Source organism: Tenebrio molitor, chromosome 6 (genome assembly GCF_963966145.1).
Source record: "Tenebrio molitor chromosome 6, icTenMoli1.1, whole genome shotgun sequence".
NCBI classification, from domain to species: Eukaryota; Metazoa; Arthropoda; class Insecta; order Coleoptera; family Tenebrionidae; genus Tenebrio; species Tenebrio molitor.
This window is the reverse complement of record NC_091051.1, coordinates 21704620-21725570: the sequence shown is the minus strand read 5'-3', so window position 1 is coordinate 21725570 and position 20951 is coordinate 21704620. Positions and strand designations below refer to the sequence as shown.

Here is a 20951-nt window from a genome sequence, read left to right as displayed (position 1 = left end):
AATCTCTTGCTTGTGTTTAGTAATTTCCGAAAAAAGCTGGATATTTTAATTTCAGTAGCCAGCTTTTCGGAAATTCGAAAATGTATTGTGGGTTGCATTTTTTATTCCGTCGGGCACATTATTACTCGTGAAATGCCCTTTATTAATAAAACCTAATATATTACTCCTACTGTACTGAAGTGTTCTTTCATCTTTCGTCTTTCCTAAGTGCAAACATGCAGAATAATAATAAAACATCACGTGTAAACCTGCTCTTTCCATTTTTTTAAATTTCGCGCCGGATCTATTTGTTGTACTATGGCGGACAAAAAATGTTGAACGACTTGTTATTCCTTTGACATATAAATGTAAAACTTTATGGCTTTATGGCTTTATGGTCAACTAACCTCATTTTTTATTTTTGCCTTTCTTGTCATGTCACCAGTGACCGTGGAGGGAGAAAAGACTTTTTTCTCCCTCCACGCCAGTGACAGATTAGTCAATCATAGATTAACACAAAAATTTTGGTGTGCCTATGTCGGCTCACGAATCGTGAACGTGGATGAATCTTAATCGTTTCGTCTTTGCCGTCGAAATTGCGAAAGTCGCTGCAGCCCCTAGGCGATCGAGTGGTGTAGAATGTAGATAGGGGAGAGTTGCCGATATTGTACCGGCGCCTAAATCGTACCTTTCTAATTTCGCGAAAACTATGACCTTTAGCTCCCTCTAGTTTTCACTGTTCTAAAGAGTTAACAACTTTGAATCGTTGGTATAAAATTGGCGGGATTACGACCAATCACAACGTAGTTGTTGCAGAAACAAGATTTTAAGGTTGGTTGATGTAGTTTTAAGCTCACAAACGTAAGTAAATTACCATGTTTGCTGAATGTTTATATAATTGGCGATAACTGTGGTAGAAACTAGATAGTTTTAGCTTCCTAATCATCTAATTTTTAATTCATATTACATTTTCTATTACCAAAAAAATAAAGGTTAAAGTAAAAATTGTCGAGTTGCCTAATTTGTACCACTGTATGGATTCCTATATTGTACCGGTACAATTAAAGAAAACAAGAGACTTAAAAGTTTTATATTTTTTAGATGAGCATGGAAAAAAAAAAAATTATAAATGGACCCAAGAAAATTTAGACAATGCTCTTTTAACATATAGAGAAGGGCGTATGGGACTGAATGAATGCTCCCGCCAGTTTGGTATCAGCAAACCTACTCTTAAGAGACACTTCAAAAATGAAAATAAATATGCAAACGGAAACAAAACCTTCAAAGGACATAAAACGGCCCTCCCAGATAATATTGAAGAAGATCTTGTTCAACATATTTTATACTTAGAAAAACATATGTTTGGATTAACAATAACCGAAATTAGAAAGCTGGCTTTCGAAATAGTAGAAAAAAATAAAATAAAATGTAATTTCAACAAGGACAAGAAAATTGCGGGAAAGAAATGGTTCTATAATTTTCTCAGACGCCACCCAGATCTATCGCTAAGGCAACCAGAGGCCACGTCCTTGGCGAGGGTAAGGGGATTTAATCAGAAAAGCGTTGGTGAATTTTTTGATTTGTATGAACAAATTGTAGAAGAAAATAATTTAAGTGAAACGCGAATCTTTAATGCGGACGAATCCGGATTTTCGACTGTGCAAAAAAAGACACAGAAAATAGTAGGTCAAAAAGGAAAACGTCAGATTGGGGGCATCACAAGTGGTGAAAGAGGGGTAAACACTACAATAGTGTGTTGTGCTAGTCCCTCGGGATTTTTTCTTCCTCCCATGATCATATTTAAAAGAATGAGAATGCATGAGGCACTGAAAAAAGGAGCTCCTCCTGGAAGTCTAGTTGAGGTGTCAGAAACGGGTTACATAAATTCCGAACTATTTGTAAAATTTCTTCAACATTTTATTGATCACGTTCACCCGACAAAAGAAAAAAAGGTTTTACTACTTGTAGATGGACATACAACTCATTCAAAAAATATTAAGGCAATAGTATTGGCCAAAGAAAATGGAGTCATTTTACTACAGTTACCAGGTCACACAACTCACAGACTTCAACCATTGGATGTGGGCTTCTTCTGCCCTTTAGGAAAGTACTACATACAAGCACAAGAAACGTGGCTCAAAAGTCATGCATCACAGGCGATCACACAGTTTGAAATTTCGGAATTGTTGTGTACTGCGTACAGTCAAGCTGCAACATTGTCTAACGCAATTGGATCATTCAGAGGTGCCGGAATTTGGCCCATAAATAGATTTGTATTTACGGATGCAGACTTTCTACCTTCAGAAGTGCACAATAATCAAAATGAGAATGAATGTGATTTCAGTGAAACTGCTGTAGAACATCAAGAACAAGGAAACACTACACCAACGCATGAAAACAATTTATCGATAGAGATAGAGAACAATCACCATGATGACACAATTAATGATCATTATTTTAGTCCAACAGTACTGTCTCCATTACCCTTGGTAACCAAAAATACCAAAAAAAGAGGTCGACCTGCTCAAAAGGCTACTATTTTAACTGCTACACCCTACAAAGAAGATCTAGAAGAGAAGCAAAGTAAAAGAAAATTCGTTAAACCTAAAAAGGTTAAATGTAAACTTTCCAATGAACCTCGCCCATCGACTTCGAGAGCAACAGAAATAGAAGTAAACATTGATGAATGGTACTGTTTTTTATGTGACCAAAATCTTATTGAAGACATGGTTCAGTGCTCAAAATGTAGAAGATGGGTTCACGAATCCTGTTCGGGGGCAATAGCAGAGAAAGTATATGCTTGTGATGAATGTTGTTAATTTTTTAGTACCTATTAAAGGTTTGTGATTTCATTTTGATTTAGAAATTTTCTCTTTAGTTTTTTATTTCAAAGTTTTTATTATGTTATGTTTTTTTATTATATCTTGATTTTATAATTACAAACAATAAATATTTCTGTTAAATTTTAAGTGATTGCTCAATAATACTACAAAAATGTTGTAGGTACAATTTAGGCAGTGGGTAGTACAATTTAGGAAACCGGTTGCCTATATTGTACCTAATGTAAGCTTTTTTTCTAAAAGCAAATACAGGCACTTATGGTTTCCCAAAAAATGTTAAAAAAATTCTCGTGTTGTTAAAGATATTGAAAATCATCCCGCAAAAGTCCATTTTTCAAATCGAGTCAATATAAAAATGTTACGGTCAAAAAACTGCAACCCGGTACAATATAGGCAACTCTCCCCTACGTACCTATCTAGTTCTTACAGGTTTAGCATCAACACAAAATCAGGAATGTCTTCATCATAGATGAAACCAAATTTAGTTCTATTTACATCAAGACAGAACGACCCAACAGGTTGTATTTTGGTACGCAAATATAAAAACATTCAAAGTAGAGATCAATCCACAATACTAACAAATTATAACATTTATTTATTAAACTTAAAATTAAAAGTTTAAAATAAAAAAAACTTTACAAATAAAACTGAAGAAGTCAACCAAGAGCAATCTATTCCTCATGGACAGGCACAGATTTCGGTGATAGTTCGGGGGTGCCTCTTTCTGTTCCACGGAAGACACCCGCCTTCTTCCAGAACCTGGACGCCGTTCCACCGTCACAGTGTGTTGCCACTTCCGCATAATGGCATGGATAGTGCGCTTCGATACCCCTAAATTCGTCGAAATTTGCCCATACGACATACCCCTCTGGTGAAGGGTTACTATTTTGGCTTTAGTAAATTCAGATACGGCTGGCATTGTATCACTAAATTATTATTATAAACTTGAGAGACGTTTACTTCAAACCGTCAATTTTTCGATTTAATTTATAAACGTCATAATAACAGTAAAGGGCAGCTTACAATGACATTTTTTGATATGCCAAAATTTGATCGTTCAAAATTTTTTGTCCGCCATAGTACCGTAGAGTGAACATTTTTAGTAACATTGACATTGCTTTAGTAGCAATCTATGAGTGGACAGAGTTTACATAAACCTACATTTCATTGAAACCTTTAACACTGACTACGTTCGACATTTCAATTAAAGTAACGCTTAAGGTACCTATAAGATTATATGGCAGCACTAAAATTATCCCAATAATGGAAACCAATATTGGCGTTAAGATGGGGTGTCTCGGCTCGTGCAGCTGCATCCCTTTTCCTTCGTTCAGGGCAGGGATTAAAAAGTTGTGAAAGAACATGTTTTTGATGTTTATTGTAAATTTTGTTATTGTAACGAAATTCCTTTTAGTTCTTTGTGTTTTGAAAACAGTAAAGATGATTTAATAGTATTGTATATTTAATAAATAAATATAATTTCGTCGGTACCCATTTGTTTTGAGGCCGGCTCTGGAATTCACAATAGAGAATTGCTTGAGGCATGATTTATGGTTGGGCTGACCGCTTACTGCAATTGCGACAAAAGGAACGTTTATCTCCGGTCAAATACTTTTAAAGGGCCATATAATCTTATACCTTAAGCGTTACTTTACGTTAGACTGCATCATATATCTAATACTATGGAAGCGTTTTTAAATTCATCGATGGATCAATCGGTGGAATCAGTTTTCTACCAAAACGTTGTTATATTACTGTTAGATTTATGTTGAGCTTAAGAAAATACGTTTCTTTATTCACCAAAAATTTCATGTTGGGCTCAACCAAAATTCACCTTTCCCATCTACAATGGGAGTTGGTTGTTTGGTGGACGAATAGTGGGGGAAATGTCAAAATAGTTTGTCGAAGCGAAGTCAAACTGTCAATGTCAAAGCAAAGCGAGGGAAAAACTGGAAAAGTGCAACATTATTCACGTATCCTCTAATTTTTTCATGAGTCTTTCTTCTGTTTAAAATAATTTCTTCATCAGAGGAAGTTAATAAATCATCATCTGATGAATCTTCCAATGGCATTGTAATCCTTTTTACTAATATTATGGTCCCAAGAAGACTAATGTCGAACATATTTATTCATATAATAATAATAGTCGCCGAAAATGAAAAAATGTTTAGGTTATGTTTACACTTCAGGTGTCATGACATCAGCACCAGTCAGCACAGTCATCAGTTTTCCACCAAATCCGTTTCCCTATTCATCACATTTTTGCACAACATAAATGTTCAACACAAAAAAAACTTATGATTGACAGTCCACCAATGTTGAAATTCACCGCAAAAAGTTGATGGATTTAAAAACGCTACCTATGTAGTAGTATTAGATATATGGACTGCATTGACCTGACTGACAGACATAACCTCAATTTTGACGTAGGGGGAATTGTTATACAGTGGTCGGAAAGTACAGGTTTTAGGGTAACACAGTCTGGTCTTTTACAAAGTTTTGACACTGACAGCTGATTTAAAAAAAAAATAAACTATAGGTAGAGGTAATTCTCAGGTTCCAGCGTTGCCTTTTTTTTATATTTTAAAATTGCATATATTTCCTAAATGGAGGGTCAGGATTTTTTTAAAATATTTTTCCAGCACTCTACCACATCCCTAAATGACGTACTATTCCGGACACGGAATCTTGGCCAATATTTTTTAGACATTTCTAAAAAAATTATGTAAACCAATCATTAGCGTCATTAATAAGTGACAGTTATTAAAAAAATCACTTTGAAATTTTTCTTGTGACATCAAAAAAGCAGGTAAACGGCATTACCGAGTCAAAAGTTGGGTTATATTCAATAAAGGCTAGTTCACACATATTTGTCAGTTAAATGTCAGTTGTGGCCAAGATTCCGTGTCCGGAATAGTACAGTTGCGGAATTAAAATTTCGGGCACTATTTTTCTGTCACTTCAACAAAATCTCTGTAAAGCACCTTCTACTGTCATCATGACTGACATTCAAAAATTAAACTTTTCTGTGTCAGTCACCCAATCAATTTTGAATTTTGAGATTTCCGTTAGTTCCACTGAGTGTAATTAAATCATCGCTTTGATATGTTGCCTACCCGTTATTATGCCACAAATGACAATTTTTGAATGCCAAAAAGGCAAAAACATGATAAGAGTAAAAAAAATAAGGTTATTAATATTAACGTAAAGGTTGTTTTAGAGTTTATACTCGTATCATGACATTGACAATAGAGCCCGAAATTTTAATTCCGCAACTGTACCTTCAAGGAAAGGCGGTACTTTTGGGACACTGTAGATATAATGTTATAATTATGTAATATAACATTACTGTACAGTCTATGCTCTGTTTGAAACGTATTTGTACATATATTCTAAACAAATTTTATTTCTCGCTTTGTAATTGAATACAACTTTTCTATATAATTGTCATAACACTCATAACAAACTACTATTGCTCAGGCAACTTGAAACATGTGTAACTAGATGGGAGTTTGCGTATTTCCAACAATTATAACAATACTGTCTCAATGTTAAATTGCCTAAGTACAACTGCAACGAGTTTATCGATAGGTAGTTTACAAGTTGGTTGGTTCAAAACCCATAACCCAAATAAAACCTTTCTTCTCAACAGTTTTTAAGGAACCTACTTTCGTAAGATTGGTTGTTGCAGCCTGCTTGACAAACAACACGTTTGCTTTCTGACATCTATCCTCATTGCGTGAGAAATCCACAATTATTGCAGATAATTTTTGACCTGAACGTCAGACGTCAGTCTACGAGTATATTCGGTTGCAGCGTTCGGGCGATATTTTGAGAGGTACATAGCCGTCAAGTCCTCCTCAAGAAATAGTCAATTTTGACTTAAATTGTAAATCATTTTACAATAGGACAGCCAACCATCTTATAACTACCATAAATTATTCCATTATACCCCCTAATTTTATTGCCCCTTTGTTCTGCAGTACCGACTCAAGGAAGGACAAACATCAGGTAAATATTCCTTTTTGCTGTGTTCTCACACTCACTTTCTTATTATTTTTTAATAATAATTTCGGAATTACTTAATTTGTTACGCATCGAAAAACGTAACCGAATCCCAACCCCTAACAAAACCACAAAAAAAAAAACAACAACTGAAACGGAATAAATTTATAAGTAGGTAAATTATTAAACAAATAAAATACATGCACAAACGTTAATTAATTTTTTTCTTTTCGATTTCTTCAAAAAATTCTTCGTCATCCTCATCAAAATTTTTGAAACGGTGGTTTCGTTGACTCCCGTTAATCGGGCTGTTTCTTTACCGACAGCTTTACATCCCCCGATTCTAATAAATTTTTGTACGTTTCTTTTTCAGTCCTATGTAAAAATTACAGGTACCGTTGTTATAATTTTGCATTAAAATATACACCCTTATCTATATATTTTTTTACCTTCATTTTCCTCGTTATTATCAAAAATTGTTTCAACGTCGACCATCTCCTCCTCCTCGCAGTTCTCTTCAAAAGGACGCCACATATTTAAACGCAGGTTATAAGTTGAAAAATACACTCTTTTTATTGTGGCGAATTCAAAATATTTCTATTCGCAGTGTACGAAAATCAATCGACAACTAAAGACAAAATTTCTTGAACCAATGCTTTAGGTACATTTTCTCTAAGTAGGGGTTGCTAAATATACCTGATGCTTGCCCTTGCTTGAGTCGGCACTGCACGACAAAGGGGCAATAAAATTAGAAATTATTTATGGTTGTTATAAGACGCTTTGCTGTGCTATTGTAAAATGATTTACAATTTAAGTCAGAATTGACTATTTCTAGACGAGGACTTTACAACACTACGTTTGACTGAACTATACATCAATAGTCTCCTCGCGACAAACGTACACACAACCTTGTACACATACTTTGTAACCGAATTTTAGAAATTTTATTTAAATACACTGACCTTGACGCCCACAGTGCTTAAGAAACACACTAGTACTTCCACCTGACGCTCTTCCGCAGAAACGTTTTAACGAGCGGGACCAACTAAAATATGTGTATAAGCCTGATTATATATTAAACTTTACATATCTTTTTACATGGGATAACAATAAAAAATTAGAAATGTAATATTTCTCTTATTATAAATAATTAACCACCTATCACAAATGTAAATTTATGCCACAAATCACATAATTTCATATGGTAACATCTACAGTGAAGAGTTACAATTTTCTCTTTTTCATTACAGCTTTCCGCCTTTTCTCTTCTTCCTCTTTCTTCATATCTTCCAAGTCCTCCATTATACCTATAATTATCACAATTAAATAATATATTCCTTCAATAAAACGTAAAGCAATTTACCAATTTTTGTACTGATAACTTCTTCTTTCATTTGTTGGGCAAAAGTAGATTCCATATTATCTATGTCATCATCAACATGTTTATATCTTGATTTGTCATAACCAAAAATTTCACTGATGTATTTTGAATAATCTTGTTCCTCTTCTGGTCCATCATCAATAAAATCATCCATTTCAGAATCATATTCCTCATCATCATCCAAAATCCGACCTGTAAACAAATTTTTAAGTACAAGTTAGTAAAGTGGAATTGATTTATACTTACGTTTATTAATCAATGGGTTCCGTTTGACATCTCTTGGGGGGAAATCTTTTCTTCTCACATCATGAGGTGGAAATTGTTTAGGTTTTAGATCTTTTTGTGGAAACTGTTTGGGTTTAATGTCAGAAGATGGTAACTTTTTAACTTCCAGCTCTTTATTTATAATTTTTGTAGCTTCTTTTTTTCTCACATCACTCAAATCTTTTGTTTTCATCATACAATTTATTTTACTGCTTGATCCAGGTTTTGTGTTTGGTGAAGGCACATTAGATCTCTTATCACTTACCACTGATGATTTATTTTGACTAATTTTTTTATTACCCTCTGGAGTTTTATTGTTACTGGTTAGCAGTTTTTTTAAATCACTTTTATTATCACTAGTGTTTTTCTTCATTAATTCCATATTTGAAGTTGGTTTTACAACTTTTACATCATTACTTAACTTTTGTCCTTTATCCACACTCATTTTTGGAATTTTAATATTAGCACCCTTATCTAGGGGAGGGAGTTTCCCTTCTTTTCTATCTCTCCATTCCTTCTCTCTCTCCATTTCTTTTTTCTGCTTTTTTGTAAATAATCTTTCTTCTTCTTTAGGTTTCGGTTCAATTATTATAGGTTCAAATTGTTTTTTCTCTGCCAGCTTTAATAATTCATTAAAATTTAACTGTGGAGTTGCTGGTAGTTTAGGTTTTCTTTTGGGTGCCTCTTCTTGGCGTTGCAATTCAATTTCTTCACCACTTTCATCTCTGGTTTTCCTTTTTCTTTTGTGAGGCATACTTGCTTCCTCACGTTCTCGTTCTAGTGCAGCTTTTACCCTCTCTTTCGTGCTGTTCAGATCAGTGCTTATTTTCTTTTTTTTATTCAAATTAAACTTGGGCTCTTCTGGCATTTTGCTATATTTTTCCATCATTTTATTATAAAATGCTGCAGCTTCTTGGGAAACATAGCCATAATCATCCTCATCTGGTTGAATAGGCCCTGCCAAAGTTACTGAAGTATTATTCGAGTCAACAGCATCTTGAAGCACTGACTGATTGGCTGATTTAGTTCGTTTTAACATCACATTAACACGTCGAGTTGCCTTTTTATCCTACAATATTTAACTCAAAATGAAATTGTTTATTTATATATGAATTTATTAATATTTCACATTTACATGATATAATCAAATAACAAAGGATTTAATCAAAAAAATTTAACTCACCTTCGCGCGTAATGCTAATAATTCCTCCTTTTTTCGATTTTCTACGGTTTTTTTCTGTTTTTCTTCTGCTTCCTTTTTGGCCAGAAATCTCTTAATATTTTCAGACAACTGTTGCTTATTACGCTGTTCTTTCTTAGGTGGTTCGAATTTGGTACTGTAATACCTAACACCCTAAAATTAAAGGCAAAATTAATAATCTTTTACACTTACCAAAGCATAAACAATTAAACACAAGGATTCCAGAACATTTCAACTGTGAAAAATTTATTATTACCAAAATTACCTCTTTCTTGCCCACTTTCTCATTCTTCTGAGCAGTATGAAGTAGCGTACCGAAATCCATGCTGTTTCTTCAGTAAATACACAACACTTTTGCAAATTACCACAAATTATGCGATTTATGTCATGACATATTTTACTCTGATGTCGTACATGTCATCATTCGCCAATATGACTGAAATAACAGTGAAGTTGCAGCATACTTAAATACCAAACTGTTACCACACACTCAGTGTTCCCAATAAGAAAACTAGAAATAACTGTCGACGCGTTCCCAATTTAAATTTGAAAGATCGAAATCATGAACACTGAGTGATTGTTACAGTTGCCTTCAAAAAAAAACGGTAACTGAAATTTGACCTAATGTGAATTGGAAATTTAATTTGTCAATTTATGTCAGTTTGACAGTAGTATTTCTGACACATAAGTGCAGTTTTTTAACCTAAATTCTAAAAAGCCGTTTCAAACTATAAAAATTGAATAAAATCTGACAGAACTTTTTCTGACAGTTCCCGTTTTTTTTTGAAGCCAACCGTACACTAGGTCCTAGGTCTAGCCCTTTAAAAACTAAAAGCTAAACATCATTGCTATTTTATTTGTACCCTTTTGCGATGACGTCATTATCTACAACGTGATCAAGAATGACTGAGTCTGTTGGTAACAATGAAAATTTGAATGATTTTGGTACCACTGTAATCTAAACGCATTTCCGGTTGTCAGCTTTGACACAGTTGACAGGCAAATTTGACATTTACCATCAAAGGGTCATTTTTGTATAGTCCAGCGAGAGATTGCCAGATTGGTTGACATAAAAGCAGTGACGTGGGAAATAGAATAGACGGAGCGTAAGATACACCGCTTTGATTCCCACCTGTACATTTTTGCCCTTACCAAGATGGCCACCGATTGTATTGCTGGTTGCTGTTGCGAAAGTTTTATAATGATGGGCATAACAAAGATACAATAAAAAGATACATTAAATAAAAACGGACAAAAGCCAAATTAATTTATCGATGTTTAAAAAGTATAACCTTTGTTAAATAGTAGTTTATTTAACGAGTTTGTGTGTAAATTGGAATTTTTTTGGCATGAGTGGGCCAGTTTAAAACGCGAGTGAAACGAGCGTTTTAAAGGCCCACGAGTGCCAAAAAGGTCCAATTTACACACGAACAAGTTGAATACAACGTTTTTTGTTCGACGAGCCCCTTAAAGGCTCCACATCGCTTAAAATCTTTAAAATTACCTTGACGTTTCGTTTTGACAAGTTGTGACATTTATCAAAATCCGTTCACGCAGGAGAGAATTCTCAAATTCTGACAGTCTCGAACAAAAAAGTTGTCTTACAGACTTACCTTTTAAATTTTTGTTGTTGAATTGTTTGTTAAAGTAATGAAGTCTAATTTTGGTATAACTAACAATTATTTGTTTGATTAATATAAAATTATGATTTTCCGAAAAAATTTCAAAATCTAAAATATGGCTATCTACATATAGGAGAAAATAAGTTAAGAGGGTAAAGTAGCAAAAACAACATTACAGATCCTTGTAATGACATTATCTATAGAAGCGTTATTGTTCCTTTTTGCAATTTTTAACATAACACGTGCTAGTCATCTTCAAAAAGTATGAGTTTTATAATTAGATATATAAAAGCAAACAAATAGGTCCTTTTTGTTAATATAAAAGCAACAGATACGATACCTCTGCAATCCGCGCAACTGACACATAAATGTTAGGCAAATACAGAACAGATTTGCTATTATTGCTGCATAACTTGCCCATACTTACCATAACGTTGCATATAGGAATCAACGCTTTACATGGTGATGCTCCGTCTATTCTATTTCCCACGTCACTGCATAAAAGCCACTAAATTTTACGTAGACAAAGCAATAGCTAGCGCACGTAAAATTTGAAATGTATCCTTCAAGCAGTAACATTTTTGCAATGAAATTATGCTCTAATTAATACCGTGCGATCATTTAAATTATAAATTAGAGCGGGCTGTGAATTTTAAATAAGGTTGGCATTATTAACTGTTGTCAATTTGATTTAAAATTTGAATTGTCAAAGTGACGTTTCAAAATTTTTTATTTCGAACAGAACATTTTTCTTAGTGAGAATTATTTTAAAAACGCTGAACAACAAGAGAATGGCGAATGGAAGTATTCTGTAGAGCACTGCGTTAATGGTTTTCAAAACACATTGCCTAATTTTCCTGTAGATTTACCAAAAAGTGGTCCAACAAATTTATAAATGTGTGGCGAAATTTCGTAATGTTGGGACTGTTGGTCAAAAAGCCGGTAGCGGAGCGCCCAAAAAAAGAATTCCTGAGATTGTGGCAGATGTTTCAGCAAGAATGAAGCAGTCTCCTAAAAAACCTCCCCGCAGGTTAGCCCAAGAGATGGACCTCTCAAATGGAACTCGTCACAAAATATTAAAACAAGATTTAAATCTTCATTCCTATAAAATTACCGTCGTTTAAGAGCTGCTCCCACGAGATTTTCCTACGCGAATAAGATACAGTCAGTGGTTTTTGAATCATCTAAATTTCTAATTTAGATTATTTCTGGGCACTATTTAATGCATGCAACGCTATAACCGTTCAGATGTTGGAAAATGCATTTGAAAATGTGCAAGGGAGGGTTAACAGTTGCATTGAAGCTTGGAGAGAACACTTTGAACACTTTCTGTAATGCATTTGAAAATATGCAACGGAGGGTTAACAGTTGCATTGAAGCTGGGGGAGAACACTTTGAACACTTTCTGTAATTCTCAATAAAACTACATTATTCTTTATTGCTTTAATTTCCTTTAAATTAAAACGATTGAATATGGGAACCGTAAACGCTATAAAGTTAACCATAACCTCACATTTATTTAATCAGTCAATTGGCATTCTGGGCAATCGTATAAAAAAAATCCCGCCTACTCTAATTTATAATTTAAATGATCGCACGGTATATTCTAGTGCATTTTGTAGCGGTGGGTTAATTTAATACAATTTAAAATTTCCCAATCTCTCGCTGGACGAAGTTTATTATGAGGGATTACTACTTTACAGTACCCAGACAATGAAAACTTGCCGCTTTCGTAATTTACGGCGTTTTGAGTTTACAACTTTACCCAAGATTTAAAATGAATGGACTATAGCATAAACATACCCGACATAACCAAATTTTTTTTTAATGTCATGTCAAGTTAAAATATCCGGTCAGTGCCAATTACGAAACAGAAAAACACCAATATTTTTCAGTTGTTTCATTGCCAACAGACTCAATCATTGATTGTTGCTCACGCTGTAGTGGCTGCAGTAACTTCATGTATGTTTGAGCTAGGATGAGAAACAAATTTGAATTGATCATAAATAACTATAGTTTGTCCAGTGAGAGATTGGTTGACATAAAAATCACTACATTCTACGCAGAGAAAGTAGTACCTAGCGCGCGTAAAATTTGAAATATATCCTTCAAGCAGTAACATTTTGTGCCTTGAAATTATGCTCTAATTAAGTACCTTAACGAATAAGAGATAAAATGAATGAAAATATTACAGTTGCAGTATTTTACACGAAGACGTGTACCTACTCATGATAACTACTTGCGTCAAGAGTATTTAAAAGTAAAACCTCAACCAACAAGATCGTTTATATATCAATTTTATATCAATGCGAAATCAAACGACTTAATTTTGCTGGTCGTGAAATGTCTACGAAATTGTTGTGTTCAAAATAGCGGAAGATCAGTTCGTGAAGCAAAATATGGGGAATTTCTCAGGGGGCTAGGAGTTAAAATAAAACAATTCCTTGGGTTGAAGGACGCCTGTATTTAATTTTTCAAATAAATAAAATCAAATACGTTCTTGTTTTCACCTGCAGTAACTGGTTAATTTAAAATTAATTTTCTGACTTACACAAAATTATGGACAGTGCTGCTCGAGTATCCTTAAGAGATAATACGTAGGTAATATAAACATAAAACAAAAATGGACAACGAGATCGTCAAGGTTAATTTAAATTAAATCCTGAGACTTCCTGCAGACGTTTGTCTGAATGACCGACTATCGTGCGCCAGTCCGAATTCAATTTGTCTTATTAAAATATATTTTAGAATATTAACTTTACTCATTGAATAAACATCAGAAGAACCTGTGGCGGTATAAGGCTGAAAATTTAAAAAAGAAATATCTCACTGAAAAAAAACTAGCTTTACAGTACACAACCCTTGTCTTACTGCTCTGCACCATATCATTGAGTACAAGATGAACTTCTTGCTTAATATTGCAATGCAAGTCTGCTGTAACTCTTCTGGGACGCTGCCTCATCAACTTTCTTGATGATGTCTTAGTTGGACCACCTTTACACTTTGACACTGTGTTTTTGCTAACTCCTAAGCATCTCGCAGTGACCTGTAAGAAAAATACTTTTAACCCTTGACTAATCTGACCTAATCAATGATGATGTCAATAAAATTGATAGGTAAAAAAAAAATTTGTTACACAGTCTAGGACTGGTTTACAAATCTATGAGGGGCATGATGACCAACTCAATAGACCGGGACCAATGGCTTAACGTGACTTCCGAATCACGAGACAGAATATGGCCTTTTTTTTTAATTATTTAAATTTCGCCCTGGGTCGGAATCGAACCCGCGACCCTCGCGTCCCTGAGCCGAAACGGACTCCCTTAGGCTATATTCTGCTATATTTTGCGTTATAAAGGTATGAAAAGCAACCTCCAGTGGACTTTCAGTTGTAAGTTTTTCATTTATGAAAAATGAATAAGCACTTGCATCATCTTCTGGGCTGCTGGGTTGTCAGCTACAGTCAAACAGCTTCGAGTTGCCTACAAAACAGTTTTAAAGCAATATAATTAAATTAAAAATATTATCTTCATACCTTTGATTCAGTCTAGATATTGTTCGTGATATCACTAAAGGGATTCATGTTTATAAATAGAAATGTCACTTAAAAAAGGCACTCGAAGGTAAACAATAGGGAACTTATAGAGCAGAAACAAACTAAAACAACAAACTAACTAATCTTAAAAACTTAGAAAGTTTAAATACCACAAAAAAAAAATTTAAGCAAGAAATAACGAACAAAACACACATTACTCGGAGGTTAACAATACAGAACTTAGTCAATACAAACCAACAAACTAACTTATCCCAGATAATTAAGAAGATTTAAACACAACAAAATACCTCACTTGAAGACGAAAGAGCAAATACACCACACACGGTGTTGACGATTCAAAATGACAGCGGCAACCAAGGAGAGTAAAGTCAAAGAATAAGTACGCTATACGAACGTTGGTATAGCGTACTTATTCTTTGGTAAAGTATAGAAGGATGCCTCGATCCCTATCACTTGAGAGCGGAGTGGGGAGCGTTTGTGACGTCACTGTAGACATCGCCGTCACAGATGTAGCGGGTTTTGCTTTGTATTTTCTAACTTATCTGTTTTTAACTTCGCGTTTCTGACTTTTTTGTGTGTTTTGTGACTATATTGTGAATTATATTGTTATTATTAGATAAGTCGGTGCAGTAAATTAGTATAATTTTACTATTAAATCGTTTAAAACCACTTGAATAAATACGAGAATTAAAGCGTTCTTGGTGGATTCATGTACTTACGGAAAAATTAACATTAACGTAAATTACCATTGAGAATAAGAAATAAATGTGAACGTTTAGGTATGACTGTACACGCACAATACATATTTAAAATTAAATTAACACAAAACTTTGTATCTAACGAATAGTTCGGTTAATTTAAATTAATGTTAATGTTAATTTTTTTGCATGAATCAAGCAAAACTGTCGTGAATTAAATAATATCTTTTAGTAGGAATCACAATGGTGACAAGGTGTACAGTAGCGGTCTACACAAACAGCGCTACAAAAACGAAGCAAAAAGTTCCAACCAAAAAAACGCAACCAGGAAAAGATCGCTAGAATATCTCTGCTAGAATGTAGTGAAATTGATAACAATAGACGGAAAAATAAGAAATTTAAAAAAATAATTTCATAATGTATACAGGTCTCTTAGTCTTAACTTATGATCTACTGCAGATTTGGTGCTAATTTTTATTTTAGTAATAAATCATTAATAAGTCTGCGTAATGCATACTGTTTGAACAACGACAAGCAGTTTTATTTAACTAATTTTACTCTTCAAAACTTAAATTAATGAACGTAAATAGTTTCACAAAAAACGTGGTAGGCGAAATGGGAACAAAAATTAGGTTTTATGTACAGTGAGGAATAAAATGATTTACATCTAGTTACCGTTGCATTACCCTTGTAAAAATACGAAATGCCGCCCTACAAAAAAAAAGCCTAACCTTAAAATATATATCCAAATTCCAAATGTGATTTATTGCGAAGGGATGATATGAATGCAAAGTTGAGATTGAAATTAAAAAGGAGCTAACAAAAGCAAGTCACAGCTAGTGTTGAAAGTGGCCACCAACGTTTGTTAATTCAATTTAGTAAATTGTAACAATTGTCAATTCGATTGATGACATTTATTGACAGAACTAATAGTTCGGCACTTCGAAAAAAAAAGTAGAGCGGTGCAGGAAAATTTACATGTGCAAAAATTCCAAAGGTAACTAGATGTAAATCATTTTATTCCACACTGTATATTTTAATTTATTATTTATTTTAGTCATAGCCTCGAGAAGGTCTCGCTATTTATTTTTTAAATGAAAGTGACAAAAGTCAACTACCATTTCAGCTTGCTCAAATGATAGTGGTAAGAAATCACTTTTAACTAAAATATTGTTTTCACAACTTTTTCTACAGTTCAGGACATTAAATTGTAATCTATCCGATAGTTTAAAAAATCCTCCAACTTCCTTCCAAAAATGGTTTGAATATTTTCATCAGAACAAAAGTTAACAGGGGGTATAATTTTTACGATACTATTTCCAATGGGAACAGTTAAAAAAACGCACTGTATATTTTTGTATACAGGATGTGTCAAAAGTCGCGGATACGCTCTTGGAACTTGGAAGTATTCACTTTCGAGTATCCACTACGGTTGTTAGTTTTATTTTATCTAAATTCGTTGAGACACAGTGAGCTTTCAAATGTTAGAATAAGAACCTATCATAACTGAAATTATCTGTGTTATAAACAAAATAGGTGTTCGAAACGAATCAAAAATAAGTTCAGAACAACTCCTTGTGGTTATAGCGATAAGTATGTTAAAATTAGTCTTCTTCTTTGATGTTAAAGTTTGAGGAAAAATGTTCGAAAACCATTTGGAAACATGCTTATATCACTTGGTAGGCATCACTGAACCCGTGTTTAAAAGGCTGTCCGCGACTTACGACACACTCTGTATATTGTGTATATAAATGTATGTATATATTTCTATCGGTTTAATATAATTTTTGTAGAAATATTAATAAACTGCTTCAAAATCTCATGCGTTCTCATTTGAAATATGTTGCTGGAAGTCTACAGTGACGTCATATATGCGTCAGCCAATCAGTGTTTCCTACCGCATCGAGGCATCCTTTCATCTATACGTTACCCTCCTTGAGCGGCAACGACAACAGCTGAAATTTGACAATTTGCTGTGACAGCATAAATTGGCGTAGGATTACAATGCCCGCGAAATTATTTCAAAGGTACCACCACAATAATTTATTTTATTAAATTTTTTTGTATTGTATTCTAGTGCATTTTGTAGTGTTGGGTTACAAACCTACAATATAAACATTTAAACTCTCCCAATCTCTCGCTGGACGGAGTTTATAATGTTTCAAATTTGTTGACAATTGCTTCGAAAGTTTATGTTTGTAATCAATGTAATAAGTAAAGAAATTAAAAATTATCAAATTGACAGGAGCATAAAATAACTTCAAAGTGACCATCAATAAATAAAGGTGTCTTTTTTTTGTTTTTTTTCTGTTTCTGTCGTTTCAATAAAGAGAAAGCGAGGAAGGAAATCATGACGTCACCTCAAAAGGGTAAAAATTGGACTACACGATTGTTTTAAACACGCAGTAGGCCAAGATATTTTTTGTTAGATTGACGTCAGGTCCTGTCATATAACGTTTCGTTTTTAAATATTCGCCTTGTTATCAATTCCGTCATTAATTTAGTTATAATCTTCTCAAAAATAAATTACTTATGATATAGGGATATTCGTTACTAGGTTGCCATAAATTTCGCTAGGTTGGAGGCTGTGGTTTCTGGTGACAAACAAAAGATATCGTAACCGTAAGTAGTGTTGGGAGTGGTATAATCATAAAGTTGACTCAAGTTGCAAAAAACCATTTTGCATTTGCAACAGCGTTTTTATGGCATTAGTCATTTGAAATTACTTTAAAACTGTACTTATATGGAAAATATTCAGGCCAAACTATGATTTTCTGGCCTTTTTGTGCCTTTATTTGGTTTAAAAATATTGAAAAATCGCTGTTGCAAATGACAAGTGGTTTTTTGCAACTTGAGTCAACTATATATAGTTGACTCAAGTTGCAAAAAACCACTTTGCATTTGCAACAGCACTTTTATGGCATTCGTCATTTGAAATTACTTTAAAATTGTACTTATATGAAAAATATTCAATTTTATGGTCCCTTTGTGCCTTTATTTGGTTCAAAAATTTGAAAAAAATGCAGTTGCAAATGACAAGTGGTTTTTTGCAACAGCACTTTTATGGCATTAGTAATTTGAAATTACTTTAAAATTGTACTTTTGTGCCTTTAATATTGAAAATATGCTGTTGGAAATGAAAAGTGTTTTTTTTGCAATTTGAGTCAACAATAGCACAGATTACTCATACCGGGACATTTTTTTAACACTGAACATAGTCCATACTTGTTCCCTATGTTCAATTTTAAAAAACACAGATCAATGCATTGTGAGTTGCTATGCAACCAACTATACCGAATACCAGAGATTTTGAAATAATGTTAAAAATTGTTCCGATTGATGGAATTGGTCTATCAGGTGTTGCATTGGAAATGTCACGCACATTTCTAATGTGCTCTGATTGGCATAGAATAACTGCATTATGTGTATTTCTTCTTCAAACAACTTGACCATTTTGTTAAACTGTCAAGTACTTATTTTCGTTACCTTGGTTACGTTGTGATGAACCAAGTGGGCAATTCAAAAATCCCACCAAGCGGCCATCTTTTTTTTTTCTCTACCAACATAAGCAATGAACATAAAACCCGCGAAAATACCTATAATTATTTTGTTCGTAACAGCAACTTGAGATGTTGGGAATTAACAATAAAACTGCAGGAAAATAAAACACTATATATTTTTTTTGCATCACAAATGTATTCAGAGTATGAGAAACTAGAAAACCACACTAAATATCACAATGCAAATGATTTGATTTACTTTCCTGGGGCGTACTAATAGCAGACATGCGCATTAAGGCGGCTTCACTCGGTCGGCAGTATGTCCCTCCCTATTATTCTACCGGGTGGGGCATCGTATACGCGCACGCGAGAAATTGCAATTTTTAATTAAATAAAAATGTCGAAATTTTTCACAGTTACTTGGCTATTGGTAAGGTACATGTAATGATTTTTTGATAATTTTTCACTTAGAAACAAAGCCAAAAAAAAATAAAATGTAAATTTCAACCAAAAATCAAATTCTGATTTTTATACTGATCTACCCAGATTCACTTCCTATAATTATTTACGAAATCAGCGGAAAAAAACACCAATTAGATTTTGAATTAAACGCAGTTTTACATTTCAACTTTCAAAATCATTTTTATTTATGATCTGCTAGTTGTGCTGTTGTAAATTTAGGTGACAATGGAAACTGTCAATTTTATGGCAAAAAGTTTAAAACGGTCGGTTATACCTTTTGTTGGGAAATTATACCATTGTGCCATAAATCACGCGTCTGGCTTGCGTTTAAATAAAAAAGCGAATTATTTAGCTAACCAAGTCAAAATTTGTAATTGTGCCACCAGGGTTTGATGCGCTATCAGATACAGATTCATTTAGTGTAAAAACTTTATAGGTAAATTAACAGTTAATTTCAGAAAACTAATAAAACTGTTACGGCCTTATTTATTAACAAATTTTGTTTTTTTAAATTCGCAAGTATACCTTATCAATAATTAGTTAGGTATATAAAATTTCGACAATTTTATTTAATTAGAAGTCGCGATTTCTTGCGTGCGCGTATACGATGCCCCACCCGGTATATTCCTTGGTAAAAACTGGAGTTTTCAGGAATTTGGGTTGCATACTTTGAATCTGTCATGACAGCTGAACCTTCTCAGCGGGAGTTACCTTACGGTCACAAAGTGCAGTGCGCTGAGAGCGGTCTTCCAGGTAGTTTGATTGTAAAATGCAAATATTCTTGGCGAGAAATATTATTTCTTTAGGTTTGGAGATATCTCATAGTTTCTACTAGGCAGTGGTCTAGTGGTAGAGGTACAGGTAAAATTATGAAAACTTATAGGACAATGATTATATTCGGATCACAGGCTAAGAATTTAAATAATAATAATAAATTCCAAAAATTTGAAGCAGATAATATGAAAATGAATAGATTATAAATCAATTAAATTACTGAAATATCATTTTAGATAGTAATCTTTTTCTTGATTTGTAATTAGGGATTATTTCTCAGAAACGATTATTTATTTGCCAAAAAGGATTATCAGCCGATTTTATTTACTTACATCCTTCATACCTACCTAATACTAATGAGTAATGACATTTCTGCTAAATTCTTGATTATTATAGGGGAGGAGGGAATAGCTATAGAGGGGGTCTAATACAAGTATTAGATGTATTTACATTATGAATGTAAGAAAGCCTTTACTTGTTATTTGCAGTTTGAAAGTTTTCTATGTGAATACGTGAGCTTCTAAACGTTGTTTATCTGATTTGTAGTGCTACAACTTCAATTTGGATATACAGCGTGTACCAGAGTTGGGAAAAAGCTCCATAACTTGTTCGTTATTAAAGATATCAACTTTTTCTTTTTTCTACAGTGAGCGGCAAAAGTATGGAATA

General features: G+C 33.6%; 1 protein-coding gene and 1 long non-coding RNA gene across 3 annotated transcripts; both read right to left on the bottom strand.

Moving 5' to 3' along the window:
* Positions 1–7883: 7883 nt before the first annotated feature.
* On the bottom strand, positions 7884–10135 carry LOC138133040 (protein SPT2 homolog). The gene is made up of 5 exons (XM_069050826.1): positions 9936–10135; positions 9653–9823; positions 8452–9538; positions 8188–8397; positions 7884–8131 (listed from the first exon to the last, which is right to left on the bottom strand). The coding sequence occupies exons 1-5, from the start codon at positions 9993–9995 to the stop codon at positions 8049–8051; spliced, it is 1611 nt and encodes a 536-aa protein (XP_068906927.1). The 5' UTR covers positions 9996–10135; the 3' UTR covers positions 7884–8048.
* Positions 10136–13736: 3601 nt separating this feature from the next.
* LOC138133984 (uncharacterized) lies at positions 13737–15255 on the bottom strand. 2 transcript variants are annotated; one of them, XR_011160598.1, is made up of 4 exons: positions 14828–15255; positions 14665–14774; positions 14148–14338; positions 13737–14094 (listed from the first exon to the last, which is right to left on the bottom strand). It is a non-coding gene; the product is annotated as an uncharacterized lncRNA (long non-coding RNA). The 2 variants fall into 2 exon arrangements; XR_011160597.1 differs by having other exon boundaries at positions 14148–14774.
* Between the last annotated feature and the right edge of the window lie 5696 nt (positions 15256–20951).

What these genes read in the sequence shown, in the direction of transcription:
- LOC138133040 (XM_069050826.1), bottom strand. Translation starts at nt 9,995, where the DNA reads ATGGATTTCGGTACGCTACTTCATACTGCTCAGAAGAATGAGAAAGTG. An exon ending in AGAAAGTGGGCAAGAAAGAG is followed by an intron (nt 9,824 to 9,935) that starts GTAATTTTGGTA and finishes CTTTAATTTTAG; the next exon opens with GGTGTTAGGTATTACAGTAC. An exon ending in TATTAGCATTACGCGCGAAG is followed by an intron (nt 9,539 to 9,652) that starts GTGAGTTAAATT and finishes TAAATATTGTAG; the next exon opens with GATAAAAAGGCAACTCGACG.